General features: G+C 40.3%; 1 protein-coding gene across 2 annotated transcripts in view; it reads right to left on the minus strand.

Annotated features, from left to right (window-relative positions):
• Positions 1-12,066, minus strand: part of slc30a9 (solute carrier family 30 member 9) — an 82,856-nt gene that overhangs the window by 36,965 nt on the left and 33,825 nt on the right. For both annotated transcript variants that reach the window (XR_013547264.1, XM_078399237.1), the window contains exons 7-12: positions 9,839-9,921; positions 9,153-9,211; positions 5,650-5,717; positions 3,717-3,819; positions 626-681; positions 183-318 (exon numbers count right to left, since the gene is read on the minus strand). Coding sequence is in view for 1 of the 2 variants with exons in the window: in XM_078399237.1 (XP_078255363.1) it covers positions 183-318; positions 626-681; positions 3,717-3,819; positions 5,650-5,717; positions 9,153-9,211; positions 9,839-9,921 (505 nt within the window). In the remaining variant the exon portion in view is untranslated. The remainder of the gene's footprint in view (positions 1-182; positions 319-625; positions 682-3,716; positions 3,820-5,649; positions 5,718-9,152; positions 9,212-9,838; positions 9,922-12,066) is intronic.

Genomic DNA, 12,066 nt, shown 5'->3' on the forward strand with positions numbered 1-12,066 from the left:
CTAAATGTGGCCAGGTTTAATCTCTATCACAGAAATAATGATAGAATTATGCAAAGTGAAGGGACTGGTGTACAACATGCTATGCTTGGATTGAGCACCTGCAATAGAAATAGCATTATAATTTTCTTGCAGAATCTATTCCACAGTTCATCTCTAAAAGCATTTGCTAATACAGAACTTACCCACATTAAGGAGTCTATATGATGGGGATGTAAAAGTCCACTAATTCCATGGTACCAGGATAGTCCTGCACCCATCATAAAAATTCCTACTCCACTGATGAGGGATGCAATGGAGCGCATATTTGTAAATCCATACCTTAAGTTAAACAACCAAATACGAAATGTAAAAGACTATTAACCAAACTGCAATTTAGTGGAAGGATTAATTATGCTTTACTTTGCATACAACATTAAACTTAATCCAATGATCATCATAAGCAATTTCAATTGCAGAAACAATAATATTATTAAACTTTGGAATCTACAATAAAATGTTCTGAAAATAGCTGTTAAAACTAGCTCTTTTCCCAATTTTTATCTCATTTACCAAAAAAAAGCTTGACACATGATAATTACACATTTCTGATTAAAAACAGTGAAAGACAACATTAAGTTTTCCTTACGGGTGGCCAGGATCTGCAGTCTTGGAAGACTGAATGACACCTACTGCTAGCAAAGCCTGTGGAAAATATATGTCAATTTTATTGAATTGAATAAATTGAATTTTATTAGCCAAGTATGTATACATACAAGGAATTTGCCTTGGTGCTTTACTCACAAGTAACAATACGATATACAGTAAATAATTAAGAATAAAATATTATAATTTAAACATGTGAATTAAATAAAATACCAGAGTAAAAGGAGGCTACAGACTTTTGGATGTTAAGGCTCTAAAGCTGTTTTTATGTCTGGCTGTGGCAGCTTTGACAGTCCGGTGTCGCCTCGCAGAGGGAAGTACTTCAAAAAGTTTATGGCCAAGGTAAGAGGGGTCAGAGATGATCTTACCCGCTCGCTTCCTGGCCCTTGCAGTGTGCAGTTCGTCGATGGGGGGAATGTTGCAGCCAACAACCTTCTCAGCTGATTGAACAATGTGCTTCAGCCTCCGGATGTTATGCTCGGTGGCTGAGCCAAACCAGATCATGATCGAGAAGGTGAGGACAGACTCTACGATGGTAGTATAAAACTGGACCATCATTACCTGTGGCAGATTGTGGTTTCTCAGCTGCTGCAGGACGTACATCCTCTGTTAGGCCTTTTTGACTGTGGAGTTGATGGTGGCCTCCCATTTAAGGTCCCTGGAGATGATGGTTCCAAGGAACTTAAATGATTCCACAGATGTGACAGTGGTGTTGGTGATGGTGAGTGGGGGGAGGGGAGGGGGAGCTCTCCTAAAGTCTACAATCAATTCAACTGTCTTCAGAGCTCCAGGTTGTTGCGATGGCACCAGGACGCCAGCTGTGTCACTTCCTGTCTGTAGACAGATTCCTTCCCATCCTGGATCAATCCAATCAGGTATGTGTTGTCTGCAAACTTGAGCAACTTGACAGAGGAGTTTGTGGAAGTTCAGTTGTTGGTGTAGTGAGAGTAAAGGAGAGGGGAGAGTACGCAGCCCTGCGGTGCTCCTATGCTGAGGGTCAGCGGGTTCGAGATGTGCTTTCCCAGCCTCACATGCGGCTTCCTGTCTGTCAGGAAGTTGGTGATCAACTGACAGAGGGGTTCAGGCACAGTTCATGACAGAATTGTTCAAAATAGTCAATAAAATAACATTGCAAATGAAAGGAAATTGGCTCCGCTTTAAAAATAACCAAATAACCCAGCTACCTTGAATCACAATTACCAATCGACGGTTTTAGTTTTCACATAATTGTACTGTTTACTGGCTCAATATTTCAGAAAATGGAACAAAACTCCTGCAAACTTTCCTGCATCCTTTAGCTCCAAAGGTTTTTGATCCATACCTCGATGGAAGTTGATAATGACAGTGCACAAACAGCAGGGCATTCAGGACCAATGTTCATCTTCTCAGCATTCTTTAATAAGTTTTATGAACTGAACAAAAAATGTCTGAGAAGTACACTGAATTGCACAGTCAAATTAGTCTCAAAAAGCGAAAGAAATAAGGGAGAGATTGGATTGTGGGGAAAGATGAGGCGAAGGATATGCAAGAATTTCTCTACATTGGAAAGACCAAACCTAGACCTAGCCACTGCTTTGTCGAGCACATGCTGTGGTCATCTGAATCTCCCAGTTGTCAGTAATTTTAATTCCTCCTTCCCATTCCCACATTGACCTGCCTGCCCTTGACCTCCTCCACTGCCAGGTCGAGGCCAAACACAAATTAGAGGAACAGTACCCAATATTCCATCTGGGATAACCCAACCGAATTCTCCAATTTCAATTGACCCGCCCTTCCTCAGTCCCTTTCTCTCTCCTTCGACCTATCCTGGCCCTGTCCCGCTGAGTTACTCCAGTTTTTGTGTCTATCTTCTTATATTTATCCTTCTTCCTCCAATCAACCTATTTCCCCTCCTCCCCCAATATTCCTCCTAGTGCCTCTCATTTCCACCCTCCAATCTGTTTTTTTTTCCCATCTGCTCCTATCTCCCACCGTTCAATTCCATTTTCCTGCAACTGTTGTTCTCCATTTATTAGCCTCTGTCACTATCTCCACCCTTCTCTCTCCCACCTGCCTGCTTTCTGCCAATCAATCCCTCATCACCTATATTCATCTATCGCTTGTTGGATGGTGCTGAAACTTCCACCTCCTTATACCAGCTACTTCCCCTTTATCCTTTTGGACTAAATGGTCCTAAATTTCAACCATCCTTTTGCAGATGATGCCTGACCTGCTGAGTTCCTCCAACAGCTCTCCTTTGTTGTTACAGATTCCAGCGTCAGCAGCCTCTTGTAACCTCTGCATGAATATTTTTTTGATTTCAAGCTTCCAACAACTTCTTGCAGGTATTAATTAGACTGAACTCAATAAATGCTTCCTTTGTGTGTTGATTGGTTGTCAGTAGGCAATTAATGTATACATTCAGTGATAAGTGAGGTTAAGAGGTAGAACAAGATGCCATTTAAAAATAAATATAAACAGCAAAGATTCACTATTTTCCAACTATTCTCTTAATTCCCTGAACATTCGAGGCAATTGAGCATTAACAATGGTCGGTGTCATTAACTTTCTGTATATTCTGGCCTATTAAAATCAACTGCAGCAATTATTAGAAAAGATTTTTCAATAAAAAGTGTTAATTTGTTTCTAATTTTTGATAAAAATGAACTCCTATAAATGACTGATGAATAGCTACAGGCAACAGTAATTTATATGAGAAAGGTTTAACATCCTTAGGCTTTGAATTTTTTCAATTTCATTTGACAACAACTGAACAAACACTTCCAATGGAAAATAGAAATCATATTTGCTTGTCAACACAAACAAAAGCATCCTTCAATGTGACTGGGTAACTTGGTGGAAGCAGTCCAGAATTCTAAATGGGTGGCAATCCAGAATGGGTGGCAATGAAGGATTTTGAATGATATTATTATTGACATACAATTGTAATTTCAGTCCATTACAAAAACTGTCAGTTGACACATTTGCTTGAATATTTTTTAATTGGTAATATTAAAAAAACTATTCAAACCCTAATTATTCTTGTAACAAATTCAATAACCAACATAAACGTATATAATTGATAACATCTTTACCTGGTTGCAAGTGTCAGCTAATGAATGTATAGCTTCTGAGAACATCGATGCAGACCCTGTATAAACCCAGGCAAGTAGTTTGAAGATAAAATTCAGTCCATTGCTAGAGGGAGTTAGCAAAAATGACATGTTGACAGATGGTAGTGATTTTTGGATTTAAGACTAACAATAAACTTTGTTTCAAATTCAGATTTTAAAAAAGTAATCAATTTTTATTATACAACATTCTTAAATAAAATACATAATTTATAACAATACGTTTATATGACATACGAGCAAAATTATGCCATTCGGCCCATCGAGTCAGTTCCGCGATTCGATCACGTCGAACCTATTTTCTCCTCTCAACCCCATTCTCTTGCATTCTCCCCATAACATGTACTCCACCGGCGTCTGTGGCAATTTGTGGTAATCTCCCAACCAGCTTAACCATAAACATGTGGCTAGATTGCAAAACTAGATGCGTTGCTATCCTTCAGAAGTCACCTCAAACAAATTGAATGGTGAATGAAATTTTGCACCACCAGTAAAAAAAATCTTTTAGACATTAACTTAGACATTGGGTGGCATTGCGGTAGAGTTGCTGCCTTACAGCGAATGCAACGTCGGAGACCCGAGTTTGATCCTGACTACGGGTGCTGTCTGTACGCAGTTTGTACGTTCTCCCCTTGACCTGCGTGGGTTGTCTCTGAGATCTTCGGTTTCCTCCAAAGTCGTACAGGTATGTAGGCTAATTGGCTTGGTAAATGTAAAAAATTGTCCTGAGTGGGTATAGGATAGTGTTAATGTGCGGGGATTACTGGGCGATGCGGACCCGGTTGGGCAAAAGGGCCTGTTTCAGCGCTGTATCTCTAAACTAAACAAAACTCATTCACTATGTCCTTGTCCTTCATATGGATTCTTATCTAATTTCATTAATGACTTAGACGAAGGGATTAAAAGTACCATTAGCAAATTTGCAGATGATACTAAGTTGGGGGGTAGTGTGAATTGTGAGGAAGATGCAATAAGGCTGCAGGGTGACCTGGACAGGTTGTGTGAGTGGGCGGATACATGGCAGATGCAGTTTAATGTAGATAAGTGTGAGGTTATTCACTTTGGAAGTAAGAATAGAAAGGCAGATTATTATCTGAATGGTGTCAAGTTAGGAGGAGGGGGAGTTCAACGAGATCTGGGTGTCCTAGTGCATCAGTCAATGAAAGGAAGCATGCAGGTTCAGCAGGCAGTGAAGAAAGCCAATGGAATGTTGGCCTTCGTAACAAGAGGAGTTGAGTATAGGAGCAAAGAGGTCCTTCTACAGTTGTACCGGGCCCTGGTGAGACCGCACCTGGAGTACTGTGTGCAGTTTTGGTCTCCAAATTTGAGGAAGGATATTCTTGCTATGGAGGGCGTGCAGCGTAGGTTCACTAGATTAATTCCCGGAATGGCGGGACTGTCGTATGTTGAAAGGCTGGAGCGATTGGGCTTGTATACACTGGAATTTAGAAGGATGAGGGGGGATCTTATTGAAACATATAAGATAATTATGGGATTGGACACATTAGAGGCAGATAACATGTTCCCAATGTTGGGGGAGTCCAGAACAAGGGGCCACAGTTTGAGAATAAGGGGTAGGCCATTTAGAACGGAGATGAGGAAGAACTTTTTCAGTCAGAGGGTGGTGAAGGTGTGGAATTCTCTGCCTCAGAAGGCAGTGGAGGCCAGTTTGTTGGATGCTTTCAAGAGAGAGCTGGATAGAGCTCTTAAGGATAGCGGAGTGAGGGGGTATGGGGAGAAGGCAGGAACGGGGTACTGATTGATGGTGATCAGCCATGATCGCATTGAATGGCGGTGCTGGCACGAAGGGCTGAATGGCCTACTCCTGCACCTATTGTCTATTGTCTATTGTCTATTAAAACAAAATAAAGGTATCAATACAAAAACAATAACTTACACACAAATAGCAACCATCACCACCTTTCCTGGCCCTTGTAAAAATGGCGTTGACTTAGTTGACCTAGGCTGAAGAGAAAATTTAAATCAAAACTTTTTTGATTTTGATCATCACCACTGAAGTCATGTTTTCATTATAATGGTTGCTCTGCAACTTGGGGTCCAGAACATGAAGTCGCACACTCAGAATAATGGATCAACAGCTTCACTTGAAAACGGAACTTGCAAATATGAATTCTCTACTTCAATGATCTGGGAGTGACTGAATATACTTAACTATTAAATAATGAGTACAGTAATCCCTCATTATAACAACCATTGGGGTGGGGTAGGGAAGTGGGGGGGGGGGAAATTGCGTCCGTTATTGCCGGCTGTCCGCTATAACAAAGTAAAGAAATATGATTGTACAGATGGTAGAGACAAAGAACTGCAGTTGCTGGTTAATACACAAAAGGATACAATGTGCTGGAGTAACTCAGCATGTCAGGCAGCAGCTCTGGAGAACATGGATACATGACATTTCGGGTCAAGATCCTTCTTCAGACACTCAGCCTGGAATCTAGGTGACTTGACGGCCCTGTCTTTCTGGCTGCCAAGGGAGAGGCAGATATTGGCGGAGTCATTGGTCACGGCCCACACACAACCAGAGTGCAGGTAAGGGTATGGCTGACTAGGCAAGGGCTGGATGTCAACACTGACAAAACAAATGAAGGATTCAGCAACAGGGAATGAGAAACATGGCTACAGGAATACGAATTTTGATTCCAGGAATGAGTGGGTTAGTATATGATGAGTGTTTGACACCATTGGGCCTCTACTCGCTGGAGTTTAGAAGGTTGAGGGGGGACCTCATTGAAACATAGAATAATGAAAGGCATTGATAGAGTGGATGTGGAAAGGATGTTTCCACTGGTGGGAGAGTCTAGGACCAGAAGTCATAGCCTCAGAAATAAAGGGTGCTCTTTTAAAAAGGAGATGAGAAGGAACTTCTTTAGTCAGAGGGTAGTTAATCTATGGAATTCATTGCCACAGAGGGCTGTGGAGGCCAGGTCAGTGGATATTTTTAAGGCAGAGATAGGCAAGTTCTTAATTAGAATGGATGTCAAGGGTTTTGGGGAGAAGGCAGGAAAATGGGATACGGTGGCAAAGATCAGCCATGATTGAATGGCGGAGTAGGCCTGATGGGCCAAATGGCTTAATGTAGAACTGTTGAAAGTAGGCAACGAAAGAGGTGACAGGGTGGTTGGATGATCAACCTTGGGTCAAATAGGATGCAGAGCTCATCAAATAATGGCCAGGGAGTGAAGTGAATCAGTTAATATAGAACAGGTTGGCAGTGTGACCCAGAAACAAAGCCTCTGGATTTCCCAATCTTTAATTAGAGGAACTTTCTGTCAATATTGGATGTCAGACAAACAGTGTGATAAATTGCAGAGTGCAAGAGTTGTAAAAGGTGGTAGTGAAGTACAGGTGCTCCTCAACTTATGATGGGGTTACGTTCCGAGAAACCCATCGGAAACCGAAAATATCGTAAGTTGAAATGCATTTAATACACCCAATCACGTGGCCGGAAGCGAGCTGCGGCTCACTACCGTTTACACCCTCGCAAAGTTGAAATATTGTAAGTCGAAGCATCGTAAGCCGGGGAGACCTTTCATTTCACTGCACAGCTTGTATGTGTATGTGACAAATAAACTTGACTTGACTAGTTATAAACATCCGTATGTGATCTAGCACGATGCGTTCAGATGTCAATGATTCAGTATGAAGATAAGAAAAAGAATGATAGAACTTGAGGCACTGTGCATGACTGGAACAAGATGCCATTACAAGAGATTTTCTTGGACAGATAAGAATAGAAATGGACATGGACATTTTCATTCAGACAATAGGAAGGAACTGGACAAAAATAATGTTATTAATCATGTCAAAGGCACAGACAGTTTGAGATCTGTACATCACAATCACATGAGATGTCATCTGCAATTTTAATATAGATAGCCACACAGTACGGAAACAGACCCTTTGGCCCAAGTCGACCAAGTTGCCTCATCTATGCTACCCACCTGCCAATGTTTGACCCATATCATTCTAATCATTTCCTAGCCACATACCCTTCCAACTGTCCTTTAAATGGTGTTATTGTACCTGCCTCAATTACATCCTGGCAACAAGATTCATATATCCACTATCATCCGTGTGTAATTAAAGTATCTATAATGATGTTGCATGCAAAGAAACCTAATTGAATAGGTTCAAATATTGAGAAATAGGAATAATGGGAATAGACAGGAGCAGTTATTGAAATGAGAGGAATGGAGAAGGGTGGTCATTTACAATGGTTAGGGATGAACCATGTGATAGCTTTGGTGAATTGATAGGGTAAAAAAAGAGACAAATGTATTTTTAACATTTCAGTATGATCCAAACTGTTATGGTGGGGTGACTGTAACCAGCAAAAAATGGCTGAACTATTCATCTGATATCATGTCTGCATCCCATGGAAATAGGGACAGGAAAAGGATCCCTTTCAGCTGTTATAACACGACAAGGAATGTCGTAAGGGAAAAAGGAAACAGAGGTGACAATCTTATTGAAAGGATTGCACAAGTATTATGTTCTCTAAAAAAATAAAACAAAATATATTTGTATTTGAAAGCGGCTTCGAAATTGCCAAGGAGAATTTTTTCAAGGGAAGCAGAATTGGAAATGGTATGCATTGAAAAGTAGGAGAACTATGAAGGAATGGCCTCATCTATGCGCAAGATAATGGGAATCAAGGCGGCGTCTGAAAAGCCATGGTGTAGGGGAAGGCTGCAAATACTGGTGCATTGAGGGAAATAAATTGAGGTCAGACTGCCAAAGTAAACTGAAAAGGTAATCAGAATTACCATAGATAGATACGAGGATACAGTACAAAAAATATTAGTATAGGATACGTAGCGTCCTTTTATAGAGAATAGAATTACATTCAGTGTAATGAACTATACAATATTATTAACTTTAGTTTTGCTTAAATATTTGTAAATACTGAATAAAAATTATAGATGGTACAAAAAATTAGCAAACTGCTCAAACTTCACTCTTATCTTGTCACTATATCTGCTTGCTCATACAAAATGAATTTCAGAGAGAGCATGCTTCCTTTTCCATATCTTTCCCATGAATTCATCTGCATAGGAAAACAACTCATAACTGAAAGCTAATTTACATAATCCATTACTTTTTTAGACACAAGTGAAAATACTTAAAATATTTATGTGCAACATCTGTTGTTATTTTAAATATAATCAATACTATTTTTAACATGCTTCTGTAAATTCTCACCACTTTGTATATCAATTTTGACTTGGACAGGGCAATAAACCTTAAACTGGCCAAAGGAATACCAAAAACAAGTGTAAATGTTTGTGTCCAAGTTGGGGTTTTTTTGTGAATGCCACTGTATCGGTGAGAAGCTAGCAGAAACTAAAAAGTGTGCTTAATCTGTACATTTGGCCTCACCATAGTCATACCCCAAAAATCGTTGTATTCCTTCATTAATTTCTGGTTTTTGAAAAGATCTACAAAAAAGTGAAAACATTTGTTAAAACAAATCCATTCTGCAATAGGAAATAAATTCAATTAAACTCAATTGGTCTCCTGTGAAACCGAACAGTATTTGTAATGCAGAGCCAGAGTGATTAGTGCTTAATACCAGTAGGGTTAATATTAGATCATAACACAAGAGCTAAAGTTGCGTGGGCATAAAATAATAATCAATTCGTATCTATGGGAACAGTTATACAACTAATAATATGCGGCACGGTAGCACAGCGGTAGAGTTGCTGCTTTACAGCGAATGCAGCGCCGGAGACTCAGGTTCGATCCTGACTACGGGTGCTGCACTGTAAGGAGTTTGTACGTTCTCCCTGTGACCTGCGTGGGTTTTCTCCGAGATCTTCGGTTTCCTCCCACACTCCAAAGACGTACAGGTATGTAGGTTAATTGACTGGGTAAATGTAAAAAATTGTCCCTAGTGGGTGTAGGATAGTGTTAATATGCGGGGATCGCTGGGCGGCGCCGACTTGGTGGGCCGAAAAGGCCTGTTTCCGCGCTGTATATATATATATATGATATGAATAAACGACTATATATTTACCCCCAAAGTATCAAACTTAATACTCCAGAAACATTTCACGCACACTTACTTTCCTTAAATGCAATTTCTTCCTCTTTGCGTCGCTTTTTTGCCCTTGCTAGAGCTTCTAAACTCCCATGCACCTCAAGAGCCCTTAAAAGAAATAGAGCAATTAACGTGCAATTACTGCCTCTGCTATGGTAGATTTCAAAACATTACTCATGAAGAAACACCAGTCATACATTTATTAATACACTTACATTTGCCAGTAGAATTATTTAAAAAGAACCAGTTCTATGAGAATTATTTTTTCCAGTTTGTGTTTAATGATTAGTCAATGTTGACATTTCTTTCCTTTGAACAACAATGTATTTTATGAAGGTTTGATAAACCTTTCTTCCATTCATATATGAATACTGAGAGTAGTCTCTAAAATAATTTGATGTACAAATACAGAAGTTGGCAAAAAATTAAGCGATGAATCATCAACTGATATAGTGTTATAGGGCTCTTGCACGGCCGGTGAGGTCACGACCCCTGACCCGTATTGTTGCCACGCAACGCCTTCTGGAGGACAAGCGGTGTACTGGAGGCAAGCACTTACTATGGCTGCCAGTACAGCGGGACCGTCTTTGGTCCGAGCAGCCGTTGATATGTCGCAGTTTTTGGCCAGACTCTGAAGCCTAAATCGCCAGTAAACTTGCAACACTTCAGTCCCAACCAAAAACCTTTGTGAATGGCACCACATATTTACAGTGCTTAATCACATCAGGCTGCTTAACGTAATTCCAATAAACTTAGTACAGCTGCAAACCTCATGCTACATACCACAGCATGCATACACTGCCTGTTGAACCATGTCAATCTCGCCACCCAGTATAATCCACAACATTTCCTCATTCTTGTAGAAGACATGTTTTTGCAATAAGAGGTAGCAAGAACTAATGAAAATGGGAAGAGACTTTCCTGCAGGGCCTGACCCCCATGGAGGATACAATGTTGGTCATTGTCAGAGACATTAGACAGGGCTGGATGAACATTTGAATTGCCAAGGCATAAAAGACTATAAATGAAGTATTGTAGACGAGATTAATATAGCTAGGTTGTTGATCGGCAGGACATGATGGGCCATAGGGTGCTATATTCTGCTATGATTCCACTTGACTGCTGAGTGTTCTCACTATTCTTTATTTGTTGTTTCAAATTCTGTTTTTCTTCTTTTTCCTTTTGGAAATAAAGGCCAAAACACCATTTGACATACAGCATTTTAATTTTCTATGTTTTATGCATCAGCACTCTCATAACTCTTTACAGTGATATTTAGCAGAATGTTAACATTTTTCTAATTAAATCTGTTTTTGTTTTAATTCTCCGTATCAAAGTAAATAATTCATCTCATGGCTGAAAATAGACAGGATATATTCCTCAATATCTCTCTCTTTGTGAAGCAGACCTATTTTTATTCCATTTCTTGTTTCCACCTTTCTGGAAATGACATGGAATATGGTTCTGTCTGCTCTGGTTCTGAGCTCTGGCTCTGAGCTCTGGTAATTTCTCCATAACCCCCAGCAACTTCTTTCCTACATTCTCCCTACCCTTATTCATTGATTGGGTGGACTAATTTGTCCTTGTGTTATTTTGTGCCATTTGTCGTCACGTTCTTTGGGACCTCTTTCTAAGGTGAATATGATATTTAAGTTTAAGATGCTCTTTTGATGACAGATGATAAGCCAGATACCAGCTGCAGAATTCACAAATCACTATTCCTTGGGGGCTTGTAATAACAAGGAACTGCAGATGCTGGTTTATACTAGAGAAAGACACGTATGCCAGAATAATTTCAGCAGGTCAGATAGCATCCCTGAAGAACGTGGATAGGCGACGTTTCGGGTTGGAACCGTTCTTCAGACTGATCTGAAGAAGGATCCCGGCTCAAAACATCACCTGCCCATGTTCTCCCGGGTTGCTGCTGACCTGCTGAGTTACTCCAGCACTTTGTGTCTTTCTTTCAGGCTTAATGAAAAAGAGCTTACTTATATTTGACAGTTCCTTTTTCTTGCTTTGGTACACAGGAGACCAATTGCAGTGGCTCTGGGTAGATTTCAAAAGATATTCCTGCAAAGCATTTAAGGTTATGGATACCTGTGGTGGAGGGATTTAAATCAGCTCACTTAAATGCTGGAATTGGAAGACGATGGAAACAGGGAGTGTAGCCAGGCTGGATAAGTTAAGGAGAAAACGATGGCCAAGGGTTTGCCCTGACAAAATAATACAGCGGAATCATAGAGGGAGAGCAGT

This window comes from Rhinoraja longicauda, chromosome 1 (assembly GCF_053455715.1).
Source record: "Rhinoraja longicauda isolate Sanriku21f chromosome 1, sRhiLon1.1, whole genome shotgun sequence".
In the NCBI taxonomy this organism is placed as follows: domain Eukaryota; kingdom Metazoa; phylum Chordata; class Chondrichthyes; order Rajiformes; family Arhynchobatidae; genus Rhinoraja; species Rhinoraja longicauda.